Genomic DNA, 22,696 nt, shown 5'->3' with positions numbered 1-22,696 from the left:
AGAGGCACCAGGCGGTTGAGGGGCAACATTATGAATTATATCTGTAAGTCATTTATAGGTTGGACACAACATCCACCTCCATCCACTCTTGAACATCAGCTATCCCACTTTGAGCCATAAGTTCCCTGTAGACTCGTTCTGCCTCCATGGCCTCTTCTTCCGTAAAACCTTCAAAGTTGTTCTCATCTTTGACAAAAACGCTTTTGAGACCACAATGCCAATATTTCTTTGTCATTGATGGAGTGATTCCTAGCCAGGCTGTTTTGCCTAAGTTAAATACATCCAGCAAATTCAATTTCTTGATTACATCTGTTATGCTACCGTTGTCCTCAACAACTTTGTTTACTAAGGCTTTACGATAGTTCATTTTAAAGGTGGCTATAAAATGCCTTAAATCGAGGGGCTGTATTTTGGACATCGTGTTCTTAGGAAGGTAGCTCACCTTTATTTCCCGTCTTTGCTGGTTAAGGTCTCAACTGGGGAGTGGGCAGGACAGTTGTCAAGTAGGAACAATGCTTTTGGCTCCAGGTTTTGTCTGTGTAGGTGGCTCTGGACAGCTGGTACAAAATATTTATTAAACCATTCCTCAAAAATATCCAATGTCATCCAGGCATTTTTTGAATGGTGATAAATGAATGAAAGCGAATCCATGTTGTTATGGTGGAAAGCCTTAGGTGACCTGGATTTGCCTATGCACAGAGGTTTAAATTTATGTGAACTGGTTTTATTCAAGCAGAAAAGTATTGTCACTCTCTCTCTTTTATCACCTTAAAACCTTCAGCCTTTTGTTCTTCGGTCCTAGAAGCAAGTGTTCTGTCCAGCAGCATATGGTAACATAAGCCCGTTTCATCAGTGTTATAGATTTGCTCCAGAGCACAGCCACCCTCAATGATGATCTCTTGTAACTTTAGCGGGTATTCATCGCAAGCTTTTATATCTGCTGAGCGCATCTCTCCTGAAATTGTGACTTGCCGAATGCCATGACTTTTAAGATGATTAAGCCATCCACTTTAAATTCGTTACCTTGATGTGCAGAAGCATCCTCACCAGAACATCTTAAAAAAAAAAAAAAGAGATCCTTCTTAAATTTTTCCGCTTGTTTCCTTATAACGTCACCAGAAATTGGCGTGCCGTCGGAGCGTTCTTGGGTAAACCATGTAAATACTACTCTATCTAGTTGGTTATCCTGGGCAGTTTTTAGGCGCTTCCTTTCCAGGCCTTCACTTTCATCCAGTTCAACTAGCATTGATCGTAATTTTTCCTCATCTTTGATCCACCCTCTTAATGTGGATTCCCCCACTCCTACTTCTTTTGAGACCCTTCCTTGGCTCATTCCTGATTTCAGTATCTGTCCAAAGCTTCCCATTTTTCTTTGGCTGTCCATGCCTTTCATTTCCGTGGCTGTGAAATATTTGCCATCACATCAATGGTATTTTAATATTAATGTTAACAAATTGTTTAGAAAATGTCAGCGCAGAGTTACAACTACAAAATACAACTAGTGAGACAATTTATGCTTAGTCTATACTGCACACAATTTAGAAATGAGATTCAAATAGGCAGGAGAGATGAGAACACCTAATGGGACTATGGGCAGGCAACATACATTTACCCCTGCCTTCTCATTGCTGCACATTCCACTTTGATACATGCACATTTGTACAATGTACTGTATGTACTTATGTAATTTGATACAAGCCACGTTTTAAGAGCTGAGGTGCCGACCACAGATGGTTTTGTAACAACTTTAAACTGGCAAGGTGGCAGCAGGTTAGTCAATGACGAAGTTAGACTGAACTCTCTTTTTTGATAAATTGGTCATGGTTTATAAATACAAAGGCCGATTTTATTCTAACGGCCGTTGAAAACTAACCACCACCTCACACATGGTTTTGTTGTCTGCAAAACGAATTTAAACTTTCAATGGTTTTAACCTATCAATGGATTTAAACTGTCAACATTATAACTTTAAGACTTGCAGACAAGACTGTTTTTTATGCAATGAAGATCAGAGTGAAAGTTTAAAAATGCTGTAAATGTGCTTGGCTTTGTGTTTCAACTTTCGATCCAAGGCAGGCTTGTAAAAACATACATACTGACTATGTACGCGGTAATCATTACATGTATAAACTGGGATTAAACAGAATAAAAGTACCGTATGTTGTAGACGAGACAGAAAACCATTTTTGCTTTACCACGTTATATCCAAATTTGTGTTATATTGGATCGTGTTATTTCGGGGTAGAGGTGTATTAAAAGAAAGAAAACATCTCTTTCCAAAAGGAAAAAAAGCCAAAACAAGGGAATGACAGCTCTAAGATGTGCATGGCATCTTTTTACTTCAATATTCTGCTCTCTCTATATTCAAGGGACCCTTTTTGCTGTCATAAGGACATTTTCAGACCCATGTTTATCTTAAGCGGCTCTGAAAAACAGAAGATAAAACTTCAATCTTTTTAGAAGCACCCAAGAAAAATAAATAGTGGGTTCAACAATAAAGGTTTCCTTAAAGTCTCTTCCAGACTTCTAATAAAATTGCAAATGTATTTTCTTTGGCAGGACTTCAGATTGACAGCTCAATTAGATTACAAAAAAAAAAAATCTACTAGTATATCTTTAAATGTATAACCAGATTACTATTGATAGAGGACTTCAAATTTAGAAGTCATCAGCAATTTTTGGGCAGGTGAAGAGAGAGTGATCATCTGCTGTACACTGTAAATACTTAAGGACCAAAATTGTCCCCTTACCACATGAATATGCCATTTAGTATCAATAGGTCATTAGTGGAATAAGGGGATATTCACCAAAAAGGTATTTATACCACACCCATCTCCAGAATAGTCTACTGACTTACAAAACTTTAAATATCCATGAATGATGTAACTCATAGATGTGAGTTGTCTTCTCGCCCTCATTCCAGAAGTAGCTAGGATCAATCACCTTGACTCTTGCACCCTTCCATTTTTGGAGTGAAATCTTGGCTCCAATGAAGTTGCTGGCAGAACTCCCATTTGACTCAGTGGAGCCAGCCTTATTCCCCATCCCATCCAAGCACCAAAAAGAAGAGGAGTTTGGGGATTTTTACAAGATTTTAGTTTTGTATTTGCAATTAATATTATATATTTTGAATGTTTTTCAAAGAACATTAGCCAAATGAGGCAATATAGGGTCATGCTGTGATGACAACTTTGGCATTTTGGAAAATAGTGCTCAGTGGCAGTTCAAGTAATTTGGACCAGAGGGCCAGATTTTCAGAGTTGCTGAGCATCGACAGCTCTTATTGACTTCAGCTGGAGTTGTGGGTACTTAGCACCTGTGAAGATCAGGCCCATAACTGAAGTTATGACAGAGTTTCCGTTATATGGCAAATACAGACCTCCCCTTCTGGAAAATACTCCTTTTTGGAGTATAGTACTTACATGTGATCTGAGCCAGAAATATCTGGGAAGCAGTTAACCCAGCTGGTCATTTGGTTTAGGAGATCATACACATAGTGGAGGTCGCTTATTCTTTAATTGCAATTCTCCAGCTCCCACCCAATCCTCTAATTTTAGAAGCACTATTCTAGTTTAAAGCACATCCTCATCTATTCATATAGCTCCACTCTGTCAGTGGATAAAACTGTGACCCACAGTCTTACAAACAGGTACTGCATGATTAGAAGTTTCTTTTCATAACTGGGATTTGGACTGAGAAAGTGAAAACCCCATTTTAAATTGGGAGAGGTTAATACAGCAAATGTTCTCGCCTCTACAGATTATTATTTATCATTTATAATTGTAGTTGCACCTGGAGGTCTCAATCAGGGACTGGGGCCCACTGCAAAGTTCTTACAGTTTCAGTATATAGCAACTGACAGCAGGCGGCTACCGACAGGCAGACAGGGAACACACAGTAACAATGACACTATTGACAGGTTTCAGAGTAGCAGCCATGTTAGTCTGTATCTGCAAAAAGAAAAGGAGTACTTGTGACACCTTAGAGACTAAAATTTATTTGAGCATAAGCTTTCGTGAGCTACAGCTCACTTCATCAGATGCATTCCATGAATGCATGTGCTTTAAACTACAATAGTGCTTCTACAATTAGAGGATTGGGTGGGGAGCTGAAGAATTGCAATTAACGTGTAAGCGACCATCATTATGTGTATGATCTCCTAAACCAAATGACCAGCTAGGTTAACTGCTTCCCAGATATTTCTGGCTGAGATCACATGTAAGTACTATACTCCAAAAAGGAGTATTTTCCAGAAAGGGAGGTCTGCATTTGAAATATAAAACAGAAACTTTGTCATAACTTCAATTATGGGCCTGATCTTCACAGGTGCTAAGTACCCACAACTCCAGCTGAAGTCCATAAGAGCTGCATCCAATGAAGTGAGCTGTAGCTCATGAAAGCTTATGCTCAAATAAATTTGTTAGTTTCTAAGGTGCCACAAGTCCTCCTTTTCTTTTTAATGACATTATGATGATTAGATTTACCCACAAGTGTCAACATATGCTGCATATTCAGTCAACGGGAAAGGATCACTGGTAATGATTTGGGTTTTCTAAAAATATATCATATTGATCAGAATATTCAGAGGTGAGATAGTTTGAGAGGAGAAAATCTGACTGGAAATCTGTATGTTATTGTTCTACCTAAATATTATAGCTTTGTTTTATGGGACCCGGAAAAAAAAAGTTTCCTTAAGTAACTGATCTGTTTCAAAACTGACTCATTCATCAGCTTCTGTGTTTGTTGATCTTCAGTTCAATGATTATGCACCTGGTGGGTGTATGGTCAACATCATTAATCTATTTTTCCTCACCATCTCTCTCCTTTTTACAAGCTCCTTGCTCCTCTGAGTAGCCTCATCCAAGAACATGCTCCAAAGTTAAGCCTAACATTGAAAGCAGTATATTATTGTTTCAAATGTCCTTTTAGTCTACCTTTGCAGGTGCTACTGCCTCACATAAAAATGGATTATGCTTCATACCTGCCATGGGACCTTGCATTACCTCCACCATGCTTTCATCCAGGGCTGGCCTTACCATGAGGCAAATTGAGGCAGCTGCCTCAGGTGCCAGACTGTGTGGGGAGGGGGAGCCACTAGGACCCAGAGTGTAGAAAATTGTGTCTGCTGCTGGTGCATATGTATTCTCTCTGCTATAGATGCACAGAGATGGTGGAGTGCTATGCTGGAGGAAGGAGGGCACAAGAGACATAATAGGCAGGCAGGAGAAAAGGTGAGAGGGAACAACAGAAAGCAGCAGGAGCTGCAGGGAGAGAGAGGAGGAGGAGGAGCCTCTTATGTACCTCTCTAGCACCCTGGACTGATTAACACCAGCTTCTCAAGGAGCTTCCTGTTTCCTGCTGCTTCCCTGAACGCACCTGAGAAGAACAGGCAGTCAACTGAAGTAGTAGGAGCCAGTTAGGCCCTTAAGATGCTGATATCTTCCCTCACTCAGGCCCTGCTACCAGCCTGCTTATTTGTCCCCCTCAATTGAGTGTTGAGAGCCACTATAGCTGGCACAGAACAGCAGTCATGAGCGAAATAAGAAAATGCCCCTCTGGGGAAGCATTGAGAAAAAAAAAAAAAAACACGCAAGCAAAGGAAGCTTTTCTATCTAAGCAGGAAGGAGCTCTCCTGAGATACACAGACACAAATGTTCACGGTGAGCCTTCCGGCTCCAGTGGGGATGAGAATGGTGAGGAGATGCCTGATCTTCCAGGTAGTCAGAGTGCAGGTGACCTGGCAGCTACTGCAGCACCCATATCTCCATCTCAAATGGATGTAACCATGCACATTCCTGAAGAAAAGTGTAGATCAGAGAAGAGTGTGGTGGAGGTGCAAGGAACAGCTGCTGCTGAGTTTAGTTCCTTAAGCCTAGATGATTCAGGACTGTGGACCCACTTGAGCAGTAGCCTGAGAGACTTCCTTGTATCCTTGTATTGCATGGGCCATAGCAAGTGAAAAGTTCCCCAAAGACAATGAAAACAGAAGCTTCCATCCAACACATTACTGGCATGAAATCCCCAATGGTGACAAAGTGGAGAGGCCATGGCTTATGTACTCAAAAACCCAGAATACTGCATACTGTTTTTGTTGCAAACTCTTCCAGTCTAATGTTCCAACCACATTGGAGTTCTACAGGAACAAAGGACTGGAAAAATATGGCTAGAAATCTGGCATGCCATGAGAAGGCAGCAAGTCACCAGAGAGCATTCCATAGGTGGAAAGAGCTTGAGATGAAACTAAGGTTAAAGGCCACCATAGATGATCAGCATCAAGAGAAGATTGCATCAGAGTCTCTTTACTGGCAAAATGTTCTGAACATTGCCATTGTGAGAATGCTTGCTACCCGAAACCTAGCACAGTATGGCACTTCAGATCAGCTGTATGTGACAAACAATGGAAACTTCCTTAAAATTGTGGAGCTGATGGCAGAGTTTGATGTTGTATTCCAGGAGCATCTAAGAAGAGTCACTGCCCAAGAAATGTACACACACCACTACCTTGGAAAAACAATTCAAAATGAAATCATACAATTACTGGCAACAAAAGTCAAACAGTAGATTGTGGCAGATCTGCAGTCAGCAAGATATTACTCTTATTCTGGACTGCACACCCAACATCAGCCATATGGAACAAATGACTTTAATGGTGCATTTTGTAACAGAACCTAGTGAAAATGTCCCTGCAATGTGACTGTCAGAGAGCACTTTCTAGAATTTATTGACATTGATGATACTACAGGAGCTGGTATGACAAAGGTGCTTTTTAAAAAGCTGGAAGATACAGGAATTGCGATAGCTGACATGAGAGATCAGGGCTTCGATAATGGTGCCAACATGAGAGGAAAGAACAGAGGAGTGCAGACACAGATCTGAGAGTTAAACCCTTGAGCATTTTTTGCCCCATGCAGTTCTCATTCATTGAACTTGGTGGTGAGTGATGCAACATCAACTTCTAGTGAAGCTGCTGAATTTTTTTAATGTATTTTTCTCTGCATCAACTCCTTGATGGCAAATTTTGAAGCAACATCTGGGAACATCCTCTCTGACACTGAAACCACTAAGTGCCACATGATGGAAAGTCGAGTGGAGCTGATAAAGCCAATCAAACACCAAACTGGGAAGATAATGATGCCATAGTTGCCATTATGGAGGATAATGCTATGACAGGAACTGTTTGTGGGAGAACAGTGGCAGAAGGAAATGGAATCACCAGAAACATATATATAACTTCAAATTTCTGTGTGGCTTAGCGTTGTGGCATGACATACTGTTTGAAATAAATGTTGTAAGCAAGAGACTCCAAGGTGTTGCCCTTGATATATCTGGAGCAATGGAACAACTGGATAAGCAAAATCATACCTACAGTCTTATCAGTCAGATGAGGGATTTCAAAACGTTCTGAAGAGTGCACAGAAGTTGGCAGAGGAACTTCACACTGAAGCTCTTTTCCCACCAATTCAAGAATACAAGAGTCACCGAAGACGACAACATTTTGATTATGAGGCACGGAATAATCCCACAAGAGACCCCAAACAACAATTCAAAGTTGAATTCTTTAACCAGGTGCTAGACTGTGCAATACAGTCAGCTGAAGAACGTTCCATGCAGCTCAAGGAACACAGCAGTATATTTGGGATGTTGTATGATCTGCCAAAATTCCTCACTATACCTGAGGACGACCTACACCAGCAATGCAGGGCACTAGAGATAGTGTTGAGACATGACGACATGCGCGATATTGATGCGAGTGATTTAGGTGATGAACTGAAAACCCTTTCAAGATACATTTCAGCAGGATCAAAGACTGTTCTGGAATATATGTGCACAAATAAGAGGACCACCCTCTTTCCAAATGCTTTTGTTGCTCTGCACATACTTCTAATACTTCCTGTAATAGTTGCCAGTGGAGAACACAGCTTCTCCAAGCTGAAGTTAATAAAAACACATCTACGCTCCACAATGACACAGGAGAGGCTGGTCAGCCTTGCAACCACCTCAATAGAGCATGAGCTGGCCCAGACTGTGGACCTTCAGCAGGAAGCAGTTCAAATCTTTGCAACCAAGAAGGTACGGAGAGCACCAGTTTGATTATTCAAACAGATAAAAATGCCAGTGTTTACATGCAGACAAGAAAAGTTACATTTGCTGTTCAGGCATTTGAAAGTTAAGTGTTACTTAAAATTTTTGAACAAGACATTTTAAGTTGTTAGTTCTCCTTTATTGGGGTAGGTAGCAGAGCAGTACCGTGAGAGGAGAAGAATAGGAAGAAGGCAGAATTGAGACCTTTCAAAGTTTTGGCCCAAGCGAAGGGGCATGGGGGTGTCATTTGAGCTCCCCACCTCAGGTGCCAAAATGTTGTGGGCCTGCCCTGCTTCCAGCAGAGAACCAGAAAGAATTCCTCCAACTCTTGTCAGTGATATTCCTTCATTGCCCACAAGCAACAGGGGTGCTCCCTGCAGCTGAGCATCCTGGCCCAACTTCTTACCAGCAAGCACAGTGAAAGAATAAGTCTCCCCACCATCGCAATGCAGACCATATTGGAGCAGCACCTTGATATTAATATAAAAACAGTGGGATAGAGTGTGACATCCAGAAAGTCAATAAGCGGTTACACCATCAGGGGATAAAGTGATATCTTGTTAAAAGCAAGTTCATAACTTTAAGCACAAGTGGTCCCATTGAAGTCAATGATTATTAATGTGACCAAAATTACATATCTTAACTGTCTGCTGAATCAGAGCCTTCATTTCAAGGTGGAGCGATTCAAAATGTTTAACTTATTTATAAATCATGATTTACATCCCTTGGATGTGTGTGTTGGGTTGTTTTGTTTGTTTTTCTTTTTAAGTAACTGAAATCAAGTTGAGGCCCTGTCAGACTAATTTGACAGTTTGTACTATTGTGATTTGAGATTAAAATCTATGATTAAGTTGTTATATTGCTTTGTTTTAAATGCTGCTATTGGTAGGGTACCTGAATTTTACAGAACTGTTATACCTATAAAACAAAATATTGGCAACTGCAACAGGTAGTTTATATAGAGAGCCAAATATCTCAGCAATGACCTTTTATTTATCGGTCTTTGCTCCACAGCCTTCCTCCCTACCCCCTGCCCAAACCCCCCTGAAAGAATACTCAAGTCTCTCTGAAGCCAGTAGAACTGTATGTAGAAGCTACACATTGCTTTAAAGAACCCAGGGTCTGTTCTCTTTTCACAGAGACTTGCAGATCATTTCTGCTACACAACCAAACTCTTAAAATGACAGGAACAGAGGAGTGAGTTTACTTCCAAACCTAGTTAGTTGATCAGTTATAATACCAGCCAAACACACGAAGTTATCTACTCATAGCTTTCAGATACCAGAAACACCCCAAGGCCAAAAAAAAAAAAAAAAGTATGAAGTAATTACTATGATTTCTTCACTGTTCCTCTCAGGAGATTCCAGTGGCTGGCACTACATATGAAAGACAAGTTTCCACCTGCAGCATCAAAAATACCCAACTAAAAAAATGGACCGAATGGAGCAATAAATCCAACAAGGTGGAAGTTATCTGCAACTATATATAAATCCCCAAATTACCTCTGCACAAGAACTTTAAAAGATTTAAAAACTGAAATGAGTATGCTTATTCCAAAGATCAAGGAACACAGACATGCTTTGGAAGGTGCGAAATATAATACCCAGGAGTAAGTCTTTGAAATGAACTACGCATTTTGCTCTGACATGCACGTTACTCCTTTTATGCCAGTTTGTAATCTTGGGAAATACACAACAATTATGAGGTCACTACAATCTGAAAAGTGGTACTACACAATTTTTATGCGGGGGGGGGTGGGGGGAGGAGATAACAGAGAAATGCACTGTGCCAGGGTGAAGCCTTTGGAAAGAAAGAAATTCCCATATACAAAAGGATGAATTTCCTGTTGAAAATATTTTAACAGAGGGGAAAAAATCCTTTAAGAGATCCAATATATTCCACATATTTGAGTAGTGCCCAACTAAGTTTTCCAAACAGAGGAAGATGCAATCCCCGAGTTAAACAGGGATAAAACTTAACCTGTGGAAACAATTTCATATGTACTATCCTAAAGAGGTCATCTCACTAAGTGTACTAACAGAGGATGAAATCACAGCTCTACTGAAGTCCATAGCAAAATTTCCATTGACTTCAGAGGAGCCAGGATTTTACTCTTGGTCTTTACATATTGAAGCTAAAGAGACCAGTAGCTGAGCAAAGTACTATTCAAAATAAATTCAAATGTCAGATTTGAGCACCAAGACCTTATTCAGCTCTCCCTAGGGAGACAAAGCTCATACTAAAATAAGAGACAGCGGATTCACTTGCTCAGGCACAGAACAGGGCCCTAATAGAGAACAGCATTCGCTTTGGTCAGATTGGAGGAGGTATAATTTATCTCAGTCATGGATTGCATTGGTCATCTGGCATTTCTGCCTTTCCTGTTTCCTTCAAGATTCTCCTTCTGCTGTTTTTTTGCTTTAGGGTATGTAGTATTTCTAATTGGGTTTCCTAGTCATATAATTTAAGTAGAGTGTACTTAAACAACATGCTTATAGTAATGTATACTTAAGTATCTTGTTGTCTATAGTGATGTATGTACTTTTCAAATACCCAACAGCAGACACAGTCTAGCTTACAAAATTATATTATATAGCTATATTGCACTATGCTAATCTATTTTAAAATTTAATTAGATTTCATTTTAAAATGTCACTGGACAGAAATTTCATAAGTAGCAGCTGCCCTGTGTAACAATAGCTCTAAGAGGGCAAGAAAGTGTATAGTCTTCTCCCATGAAGGGACTCAAACATGAAAGGGTGCAGTCAGATGTAGTTCACTTTGGGTAGTTTCTGTTCTTTGGAAAGCCCTTTTTGAAACTTATGTTTTTTTTCCTACTGATTTTGTCCTCTTTTCTCCTCTCCCTCCCATCTCTGATCCAATGGAGTTGGAAACTTACATGGCTGTTTTCCGTAGTTTCTTTCACTCTGTTTGCACCAGAATCAGTGAAAGCCAACCCACTCCTGGGAATGGTAAGCCAAATTCAACCCTGATGAAACTCCACTGAGTCAGTGGTGTCATATCAGGGATGAATTTGGCCCCTCATTAGTGAATTATTACTGGAGAGCCAGCCTAGAGAGAACAATATTGTTTATTAGCTATCTATATGGAGGTTATTTTATCTTAGCTTGTAATGGTTTTCCAAGATTCCTTATAGGTGGTTGTTTGTTATAGGGCCTGCTGATAGCAGCCTTTACACATGTGAGTAACCTCAGAGACATCATGAGTATGGGCCGCTGGACTACTCAGCAGTAAGTCATCATGGCGAAGAGCGCACAAGAAGAGACAGGTTAAATACTTTTACTGATTACAGACACTTTTAAGGTCAAAATATTTCAACATCTTACACTTGTGTGACATCTCCCAGACATCTAGGGTTTGAGTTAAGTGTGTGTAACTAGGATAGCATCCCACCAAATGCCAGAGATAAAGGTCAATGGTTGCGCTAACTTTCGGACAAGATGATTTCACCCTTCCTTGTTGTTCCCGACACTTCCCAAAAAGTGTGATTTAAGTTCCTATCTCCAGATAAATTCTTCCTTCGTTACTTTCACCATCACCACGATCAAAATTGCTTCCAGTTTTACAGTAGGAGTTCTAATGCCTTGTTTAAGCACAGAATTAACAATAGCCTGTTAGACAGGTGTGCGCAATGTAAAGCCCCGGTAGCAAAAGGTAGTAGAGTTTAGATCTGCATATGCCAATGGAGCAATGAGTGAATAATCCATCCACAATCTGGCTCTGAGACCGTACCTGAATTATTGTGTTCAAATCTGGGTACCTCGTTGCTAAAAAGATATGGGAGAAGGAGCTCACAGTGTCCCAAAAAGTAATCAGTGTGTCGGATATTTACTTTGGAGGAAAGAAAGAAGGTACACAAACTATACAGAGCTAAAAAGTATTTGTAGGTTATCATGTCGCCTTAAGTGTTTTTTGATGGAGAGGGATTATTTAGTAATGTAGCACACCTAGCAACAGAGGAAAATATTAGGCACACTTTCCTGACAGTGAGATCTAGTCAACTCTGGAATTGTTCCACCACTTCCCTTGGTGAAACTACTCGCTGCTGCGACAAAGCAACAGGAAAAAAAAAAACTACTACTGAGAACAATCTTGCACTGTAAGGATGATGGGCTAATTGATCTAAGATCTTATCCATACCTGTTTTATAGGATTCAGTGATTGGTGCTGACACAAGTAGGGTCCCTTCTGATCTATAATAGGACAGCACATAATGCTGATAGATAAGAATAAGTGTTGCAACTGTGGATTTGTATTTGTATGAAGGGCACGCTCCTGCAACGGAGAATACACTATTTACACCTAACAATACCAGTTCCCAGAAGGAAGCATTTTTAGAAGTCATAAAACAGCTGAAATAAGTCCATTACCAAATCAAAATTTTTCCTACACAAATTATTTCAGTAGCAAAACTGGCTTATTTCCACTGTCTGCGACTCATTTCACTTTGCTCATCAATTTATTCTAATTAGATTTCATCTTAATTTGAGTTTATTTGTTTTGTCAAAAAAATGCCCACCATAAATCAAAGGGCTCACGCTTTTTGGCAGATCCCAACAACAAGCTATTCTTTCTCTAGATACTTGTTTCTACATGTCACTTGTTTGCAACAGATGCATAGAAACAAGAAACAGTGCAAATATCTCCATTTCTATTTTTTTCCTCCTTTTATAAAGGAAATCCGTGCCACAAGTACTCCTTTTCTTTTTACCAATCTATTTAAGCCTTCTACATTTTACAGGAAACGTTGAAATGAGAATCTCTTCAGACACATTTCAAACTGAAAGTAAAAACAAACCTTGCAAGGCATTTCGCAATATCATGAAGGAATGTACAGAACTACAGAACAAATGCCATATGGCCAAGTTCTGCCACCCTTACTCACTTTGACTAGTGCCTACCTCCTCAAGTAATCCTATCCATTTCTAGTGGGACCATTCATAGAATCACAGAAATGCAAGGGACTCAAGAGGTCAGCCCCTGTACTAAGGCAGGGTTCAGCAGTATACCTAGGCCATCCATATTCTTAAAAACTCCTAAACAATGAGGACTTCACACTCACATCTCCCTTGCTGCAGATTAAGCCCATTACTTCTTGTCCTATCCTTGATGGACATGGAGGGCAACAGATCATAGTCCTGCTTATAAGAAGCCTTAACTGTATCTTTATCTGAAAACTTATTAGGCCCCTCTCAGTCTTCTTTTCTCAAGACTGAACATGGCCAGTTTATTTAACCTTTCCCCCTAGGTCAGGTTTTCTATACCTTATTTTTGTGGCCCTATTCTGGACTCTCTCAAATTTGTCCACATCTTTCCTAAAGTGTGTCCAGTTGTGGGTTCCACAAGACTCCAGCTGAGACTTCACCAGTGCTGAGGTAGAGCAGGACAATTCTCTCTTGTGTCTTACATACACTCTTGTTAATAGATCCCAGAATATTAGCTTTTTCCAAAACTGCATGAAATTGATGGTTCATATGCAATTTGAGATCCACGATAAACCTCCATCCTTTTCAGCAGTGCTACCGCTTAGCCAGTTACTCCTCATTTTGTATTTGTGCATTTGATTTTTCCTTTGTAAGTGTAGTACTTTGCACTTGTCTTTATTGCATTTAATGTTGGTTGATTTCAGACAAATTCTCTAAATTTGTCACAGTAATCATGAATTCTAATCCTATCAGTCAAAGCGATCCCTGGTGTCATCTGGCAATTTTATAAGCATACTCTTCACTCCATTATCCACAGCATTAACAAAAATACTAAAGAGTACTGGACCCACGACAGACCCCTGCAAGACCCCACTAGACATGCCATCCCAGTTTGATAGCAAACCATTGAAAATACCTGTATTTAAAAAGAGTAGTTATGAGTTGTAAACCCATCTTATAGTTATTTAATCTAAACCACATTTCCCTACTTTATGAGACCATCATGTGGGACTGTGTTAGAAGCCTTTTTTTTTTTTAAAGTAAGAAAAGAAAAAAAAAAAGCAAACACATCTACTGCTTTCTTCTCCCCCTGGCCAGTAACCCTGTCAAAGGAGAAAGTTAAGAACAAATCATGCCAAACCGACAATAAATCAATGCTGGCTATTGCTTATCATCCTACTACCCTTTAGGTGCCTACAAACTGATTGTTCAATACTTGGAAAGATACTGGAACAAATAAATATTAAAGTTAAGATGACAGGACTATAATTTCCCAGGTCCCCTTTGTTCCCAGATAGGTACGATGTTTACCCTTTTCCAGTCCTCTAGGACTATCCCTTAAATTGTAGTCCAATTTACAGGAGTACTGCAGTCACATGACAAAAACCAGAGACCTATGTAACAGTATGGGTGTTTGAGCCTGCGTGTTTGTTTTGGTTAGATTGTGATTAGTCAGGTTGCAAGAAGGGTCTCCTATTGATTCCTGTGTTTAATTACTTATTAAATGACAAAAAAAAAAACAAAACACAGCAATCAGGAACTATTACCGAGGATTTATAAACTCAGCTATTTAGGCCCTAATCTTATAATGAACTGCTCTGGCAGTCCCCTGGCCTTACTGCTCAGAGGACCAGGACCAACGTTTTGATCCCAGGGTTTAAAGATTTTTTTTTTTTCCACCCCATGTTCTTTTGTAAGCAAAAAGAGCCATAGCCTTCAAGTATTTATGCACACACTTAACACTCCACATAGGAATTGATATTCTATGATTCTGTTTCAAACAGTCTGTTATACCATCTATTAAATGTTATTTAAACCCCATTAAATGATCATGACCTACTGAAGTGACTACTCGGGCAAGTAAAGTTAAGCATAGACAACAGTATTTGCAGAATCAGGGCTATCGTTCATGTTTAGAGGCAAGAACCTGTGTTCCTCTTATTTTAAGAACTGTTCCCCATCACAAAAGAAATGTTGACTAGAAGAACTGTAGCATTTCAAGTGTAGACAAGCCGAAAGGCAGAAGCACAGCCTCAGCACTGCAGCTGTGCTGTCCCACAGCACTTCAGTTCAGACACTACCTATCTCAACAGTAGGTAATCGCCCGTCCCAAGAGGTGGTAGCTAGGTCGAAGGAAGAACTCTGATGTCAACCTAGCACTGCCTATGCTGGGGTGGTGTCAGCGTAGCTCGGTCTCTTAGGGGTGTGGATTTTCCCATGTTTGGATGCTTACGTGGTCTCATATCTGGAGGGTTAGGTATCAAGAAAGAGGAAATGATCCTCGACACCAAACTGTCACAAAATACCCCTAAGCATCAATGAGAGTTTTGCATAAGATGGGACTAGAGCCCAAACTCCTCAGGGTTTGGTCAGTTCTCTCTTTTTCTGTTTAAGTAGAGCACAAGATCCAAAGGGTATTTTTTTTTTAAAACGTTATTTGCTGAAATGATTCAATGCTCATGCAAGGTGCAAGACTGTCAGTCCTAGAAACTAACTCTCTGTTCAGAAAGCCAGCAGTGTGAATGTTCCCAGTTATTCAAGTTTTAAAAGCAGCTATTCAGTGTGAACAACACCATGTCTCAAGATCAACGTCCCACACTCTGAATATCACGTAAATCCCCTGTAGCTTCCTTTTGTGGGAGGAAATTGCAGCTTGTCTTTAACCTGTAGGATTGCTCCAAACACTCCCACCACCAACCTTCACCCAAAAGGTATGTGTTCTAGGTTCCTGAAGGAAAGGAGAAGGTTCTATTTCCAGCCCCTCCAACTAGGATTGCTAATTTTGGTTGCATGTATTCCTGGAGATTTCATCACATGACATAATCTTTAATTAATCTTTAATTCCTGGAGATTCCAGGTCAATCCTGCAGGGTTGACAACCCTACCTGCAACACAACTCCTCCATTAGCATCAGAGACCACTTTTGAGCAGTGTTCACGGGCCTACCACACCTCTCTGCTGCAGCCTTGGTGAGTAAAGAGCAGAATTCAAACACCACTCTTCTGCATGACAGTGTAATACTATTAACCCAGATCCAAAAGGCTTTTGGAGTGAGGTTATTAACATTGTGGCACATATCCTCCAAATAAGAGTATATACTTCTAGATCTTAAGCCATTTCCTTTATTAAAATACCTCCCACAAACTAGGTTACTGCTCACAGAGATGTAATCTTTTTCCCAGATGTACAGAGAGCAAAGAATATAAGTTCTTAGTATCTATTAAGTGACTGCCTATTTTGTTTATATTCTTGATAAATTCTGGGAAGACTCCTATACTGAACAAGCTTCAATTTATGTAGTGATAAAATGCAATAGTGCTTCTTAAACCAACTTTAAAGGGCCATCTCAAAAGTCAAAAGGGCAACACATTTACAAAGTTAAGACTGTCACCACTCATCTATCTGGACATGCAAACATGAAGCTCTTTGGAAAAAATATAGGGCAACACTGGGATGACAAAATGTCTCATTAAGTTGACTAGAAAGGTCCAGTTTTCACTGCAAAGGCATTTCTCTGAATTTTGTAGCAGATACTACATTATAGCTTGACAGATCACTGAGAAACTCAAGTACAATGCAGTGAATTCTGGCAGAGTTTCAGCTTTCACTTAAGTTATACAAGTAAAAGAATTAACTGATTAAAGCCCTGACCACATGTCCCTCAAAACCTCTCAGTATTTTTAACAGGAAGTATATTACACCCACTATCCTGTCCAAATTCTATTTTAGACTCCCTACCTTCAAATTCCCTGCAGTTTCAAATGGTTTGGCCAACTTTATGTTCTGCCTTTAGCTGTTGGGAAATGTTGCCGTTACACAGCTGCTGCATTCCACCCCAGACATGACTGCATTTTAACAATGGATGCAAAGACTCTCGTATATTCTTACCTTACAAAGGTAAGATTCAACTAATTAACCTCAAACTATTGAGGTTCAACTAATGTTACCTATATGCTTTCAGAGTCTCATCTGAAAGGCACAAGGGAAATGCACAGTGTAATTTCAAGTACTGCTGAAGCTGCATGGAAATAGTTTTGAAAGCCACTCTGTTGGGCGGGGAGTGTCTGCCCTTGTTTTCCTATTTCTCTCTCCCCTCATTTTTGATGGGCTGTTGACATTGACTTCACTGAAGACATTTACATAAACACAGCATCTTGCTCCTTAGTTGCTCCTGTTGTCTATTCTCCACTGTCTATGCAAGTACTAACATGGCCCTCATCATTAGAGTATCTGTGCAAGACCATTATTTGCCTGTTGTATGTACGTCAGTGAAGCTCAGATACGATTATGTTAGGTCCCAGAGAGAATTATGACCGTGCATTGGAAATAAACAAGAGCACATGAACTCTGCAGAAACAAAAGAATCTGGTTCTCATGTGCTCTTGTAATTAAAAAGAAAAAAATTGCAGCAAAACTGCTCCTACGTGGGAGGGTTTACAATTTTCAATGATCCTTTAGCAGCATTTTTAAGAAGCCTTTAACCCAGGCTCACTGTGGATCACTGAGCCACACCAGCTTGCGTTTCAGGTCAGGAGGTGGTCAGGGAATGAGTGATCAGGCTGCCTTCCACCAGCCTGCAAGGCGAATTCCTGCCAGCTAAAAAACTTTTCTCCCTGCAGTGCTGTAGCCTTGGTGGGCCCAGGCTATTAGAGAGAGGAGGGGGGCGAGGTAAGATCTTCCCCTGGACCTAGAAAAGCTAATACCTCCCCCACCTTGTCAAACTTTCTCCAGCGAGTCTTCAGGGTTGCAGCTGGGCTGGCTCCCTGCTCTGCTGCACCCCCAGGGCACTGGGCAGGGTGGGGGGTGCGGCTGTGGGCATGCATTGGGTGGGTCCTACATTCCCCCACCACCACCACCACCACCACCCCGGGAGCCCCTGACCTTGACCGTGCCCTGTGGGGCCTGCGCACTCAGAACAGAGGCACGGAGTCAGGGGCTCCCTCTGGCAGGGCCGCGCCGGGGCCGGGGCAGCTGCCGCCAGCATCAAGGCTCCAGCGAGGAGTCCGCTTGCAGCAGGGGCGCGGCTAGTGCCCGCGGCTCCACTCACCGTGGGGGAAGGGCTCCATTTTCCTGCGGGAGCCCTCAGCCGGCAGAGCCCAGGCACGGGGGAAGCGAAGAAACACAGAGCAGCAGCGGCTGCCGGGCTGCGCCTCCTCAGTCCCGCTGCATGCTGCCGGGGCGGGCGCTCCGCTCCGTCCTGCTGCGGGTCACGCACGAGTCACTGCGGCCGGCCGCTGGGGTGCTGCAGCCCCGCTGGCTGGACGGGGGAGGCTAAGCAGGCTGCACGGCGCGATAGCTCCCCCCTCTTGCACGGGGCTCCGGCTCGGCTCTTCCTAGCAGCTTCGCCTTCGCAACGAGCCCCAAACGACCATTTTCTGCTCTGGCCTCTCTGCTGCTGCGAGCCGAACCCTCGCTTCCCGCGCCTGGGCCGGGCCGCTGCTTCGCACGGCTCCTCCTGCCGCTGCCGCCTCGCTAAGCTACCGGGGGCAGGAGGCGGCTGCGTTCTCCTGCCTCAGCTGGGCTCGCCGGCAGCTCCGCGCCTCTAACCTCGCCCAGCCCTGAGGGAGCTGCTGTCCCTTTCCTGCCCGCTGTACGCGTGCGAGGGACGCGTCGGTACAACATGGTCACGGAGCAGGCACCCTAAAGCCTCTGTGCGGCTCGTTTGCACGCCCAGAGCCCGCTTCACGGGCACTGAAGCGCATCCCGCGCTAAGCGGGGCTCACATGGCCTGCCACTGAAACAGGGCCAAGCACCTCTTCCTTGAGCAGAGCAAGCAGGGGTGCTGGAAGGATTTGTATGGGAGGGGCTGAGAGCTACTGAACCACGCTGTAAAGCCTGTATATGATGGAAACCACTTCAAACCAGGGGGTGCAAGAGCACCCACGACAATAAGTCGTTAATACTCATGAGACTAGAGGATTTCAACATACCCTAGGGGCCTATAAGCACTGATGCGTGTGCATTGCTTTTGCGAGTAAAAGCTGTCCCATTGCCTTCAAAGGGCCTGGGCAACTGTCCAAAGATACTGACGTAAATGTCTGCAGGCTTCGGAGTACACAACACCACTATAGGGACTAAACATTTGGGACAGAAGTAGTGTCTCCAGGTCACACGATTTCAATCACACGTCCCACTATATTTGTTTTTCTTAAAGCTCTCTCTCACGGCATATGATGAAAGCCAAGAGTCTCACATCATTTGGGGAAAGAAAAAACAACACCCCTCATGGGGGGGCGAAGACACCTTGAAGAGGTGATGTGATCATACCCTGAAAGTTCAGGAACCAGAAAGGGCTTTTTTGCCCCTTTAAAAAAAATTAAGCTAATTTATGATTTTTGAGCTCTAACTCATGATTTTTAAGCACTTGGGTCAGCAAAAGTGGAAAGAAAAAAACAACTAGGAAATCCTATGTAACAGAAATGTAACTGCATGAGAGACCCGGTTACCAGATTTAGAATTTAACATTAGCCTAACACTCCTAATCTTGCACAAAGTTCCATAAGAGTTTAAATTGCTTTTAGCAGTCAATATATTGTTACATCCCATGGAAAAAATATCTCCAGCAACATGGGGCCCTGTAACATGAGGGTCAGGCGCTGTTTCTGTCCGGACCTAAAAGAAAAAGTGCTGACTATTGAATCAGCAACACTACTTGTTCTAACAGCTGGAATCTCCCTAGAGGTTTCCTGTGTAAGTACTTGCCCTATCTTGACCCATATTTAAATAAACTAAATCAACATTAATTACCTGGGCAGTAGACTCTACAGTGTGGGGATGCTATACTATATCAGATGGAGACTACACAGACTTGTAATACAAATAATTTTGCCTTGATTGCTCTATCAATCCTTCCACCATCCAGGTTCCTCAATGAAACATCTCCTTTTCAAGTTCTGATAGTAGAATAATACATCCTTCTGAGACAGCTCCTGCTGGAAATCCAAACTGAAATCCCCATTTAGCCAAGCTTTATGGGCATACTGAACTTTATGCACCTGGATTGTCTGATTGAAGTCAATTTCCCAAGAAGTCACTGGGACTGCTCAGGTGCATAAAGTTCAACATGTGATTGTTTACACATGGTGGTACTAACTTGCAGCTGGGCAAAACTGGGCTGATAGAGTTTTTAATTTAATGCTTTCTATATAAGTTTTGTTTAGGACAAGGCTAACAAGAAAGCTGTCAATTAATTGTGCTTAAATTTTTTGTTCATAAGACTACAATTTCTAGAATATTAAAAAGACAAAAAATCCTATAGGGATCTAAGAAATATAGACATTTTGCTTTACTGTAAACTATTTATAGTCTTTGGTCTTAGTTCTAGTAATACAGGTGATTAGTAAAATTGATGGATGTTAAATTCTATCCTATATCAGATCTTTACTCCAATTGCCATAGTTTTGTATTATAATTTGAAACATAATGAGGAACTTGTCTTGCATCTGTTCAAAGTCTTAAAAATATATATATATTTTAAAAGCAGCCACAAATGGTTATAGTTCACTTTTGGAAGTATGCTAACCTTTAGGATCACCAAGCTCATAATTTTCTGCTATGATTAGTACATTTTAGAGCATATAAAGCTTAATACTCCACTTTTTTAAAACTGTAATTTTTAACGCAAAGTATAGCAATTATCATGGGACAAGGAGAAACCGTATGGTATGTTCACCTTTATTTGGCAGTCTTTGATCTGTGCTAACTTTATAGCTAACTGCCTTCCTCAGAGCAGCATAACTAGAAAATGAATGGTGTTTCCTAATAATGTTTGAGGCCCTGTTTCCCCCTCACAGAGCTTCAGAAGGTTCAGCTTCAAACACCAGCTTTCAAACATTTCCTAGGAAGCATGACTCAGATGCTACTTTTTTTTTTTTTTAAGAGGAGCAAGGGTGCTGTAAGATGTGAAGTGGCCCAATGGTAAGATTCCTGCTAACTTCTGTTGCAGCTGGATTAGGTCCTTTGTACAGCACATTGGAGGAAGCTACCCTGTGATGCAGTTAAGAGCATTTTAGCTGGGCAGCCTTCAGAGTTCCAGAGTTTTTCGGGAAGGGACTTTCTTCACCAGACTTCCTAAGGTGTACCAGGGAGCTCAGCTCCAGCCCTGGGACTCTTCTAAACTATGTTGGCAGCCAAACTGGACAAACTCAAGCAGTATTCCATTACCCACCTGCACCTTGATCCTGGGCACGACTCAAACCGTGCTGTTTATTCTGTGACATGATCAGTTTCTCTCATTAACCCAAGGAGAGCTTGTATTTAACAGTTAAATTGTTTTAGTCATATACTACATAACTTTAACAGCACAGAAACCAGAGCTGCTGCATGTTCTGCCCTGCATCCCTGAGCCCCATCATCCAGCATGGAGGATGACCTTTTTTTACCTCTTCAGTCACATCCTTACACAACAGTAACAGCTGCTTTATATAAATAAGCCATTGTTATACATTATAAACTTCTATGTCTCACTTCCCAACAACCTGCTCTCCCATACTGAACACCCCAGGAATCATTCTTCCTCTTCTTCACTTCCTACTTTCTCTTTTTATTCCACTTTCAGTTCTTTCCTGTCTGGGGATCTGCATCCCTTTGTTTTTTGATTAATCATATAACTGTGTATTATACTTAAAATCCTGTAAAAACTTAATTAAAAATATGGAATAAAATTTTCAAAATCGCCTAACTGATTTAGAAGGCTACGTGTCATTATGACTTAGTGTCTAAAGATATATGAATACTGCAGTTAAACACCTGTTTGTGCTGGAGTCCAAGTTCTGGGATCCTGAACTGGGGGAAGGTCCCAAAGCATGGGATCCAGCACAAGCCTGAATGTCTGTATCACAGTTTTACAGCCCGTTAGCCTAAGCCCCACAAGCCTGAGTCAGGTGACTCAGGCCAGCTGCAGATGTTTAATTGTAGTGTAGACATACTCTAGATCCATTTTGAAAATAGGATTCAGATTCCTAGACTATTTAGGCACTTTTGAAAAATGTACCCCTGATCTCAACAGTGAAACCTGACAGAGCAGTTTAGAAAAGTAAAACAGTAGAAATTGTGATAATCTTTGGGAAAAGGGAGATTGCTTGTGATTTTAAAGGGCATTTAAAATTGGGCAGCAAATAAAAAGGGTTAACTGGCATTCAATTTTTATGACCTAGCATATGTCAAGAAAGTGTATTTTAAGGAGGATGAGTCACAACAGAATGAAGACATTAAACATTTTATTGTAATGTGGACTACTTGGCAGTATATGCTGCTACTTACTATTTTTGTTGATGTCTAAAAAGAAATAAGCTATAATGAAAGTTTCTAGGTCTTGAAATTAAATCCAGAGATTTTCTCTCCCTCTTGGGATATTTTCAGTGTGATTTTTCCAACTCATCTCTAAATTACTAAGAGTCATTTACATCTCATTTATGTTCCAACAAGAAATAAAATGTGTGTATTCGCAATGAATTGTCCTAGATTATCAACATCTGCCTAAGTGCACCCATCAATGACTTGTCAACTTTTTAGGGGGAAGAGAACTGCAGTAAGAAAACATTCTGAATGAGGCTGCTCCTTAGATTTCTAGAGGGGATCAGCAGCATTAACTCGGGAGCTTTCCAAAGAGTTTTTAGCCTTTCTTTCGCAATCATTTTCAGCCTTATGGAGATGATTTCCTCCTCCTT

At 41.3% G+C, this 22,696-nt stretch overlaps 1 protein-coding gene across 2 annotated transcripts in view; it reads right to left on the bottom strand.

The window, feature by feature from the left end:
• The window catches only part of LNPEP (leucyl and cystinyl aminopeptidase), a 103,889-nt gene extending 85,248 nt beyond the window's left edge, over nucleotides 1–18,641 (bottom strand). Inside the window, exon 1 of one of the 2 annotated variants that reach the window (XM_077817234.1) lies at nucleotides 18,076–18,641. In XM_077817234.1, the coding sequence (XP_077673360.1) occupies nucleotides 18,076–18,094 (19 nt within the window). In that variant the 5' untranslated portion in view covers nucleotides 18,095–18,641. The remainder of the gene's footprint in view (nucleotides 1–18,075) is intronic. The other variant, XM_077817232.1, reaches the window with a different exon arrangement.
• Between the last annotated feature and the right edge of the window lie 4,055 nt (nucleotides 18,642–22,696).

Source organism: Eretmochelys imbricata, chromosome 5, assembly GCF_965152235.1.
Source record: "Eretmochelys imbricata isolate rEreImb1 chromosome 5, rEreImb1.hap1, whole genome shotgun sequence".
Lineage (NCBI taxonomy): Eukaryota > Metazoa > Chordata > Testudines > Cheloniidae > Eretmochelys > Eretmochelys imbricata.
The sequence above is the reverse complement of the archived record's forward strand: the minus strand, read 5'-3'. Positions and strand labels throughout refer to the sequence as shown.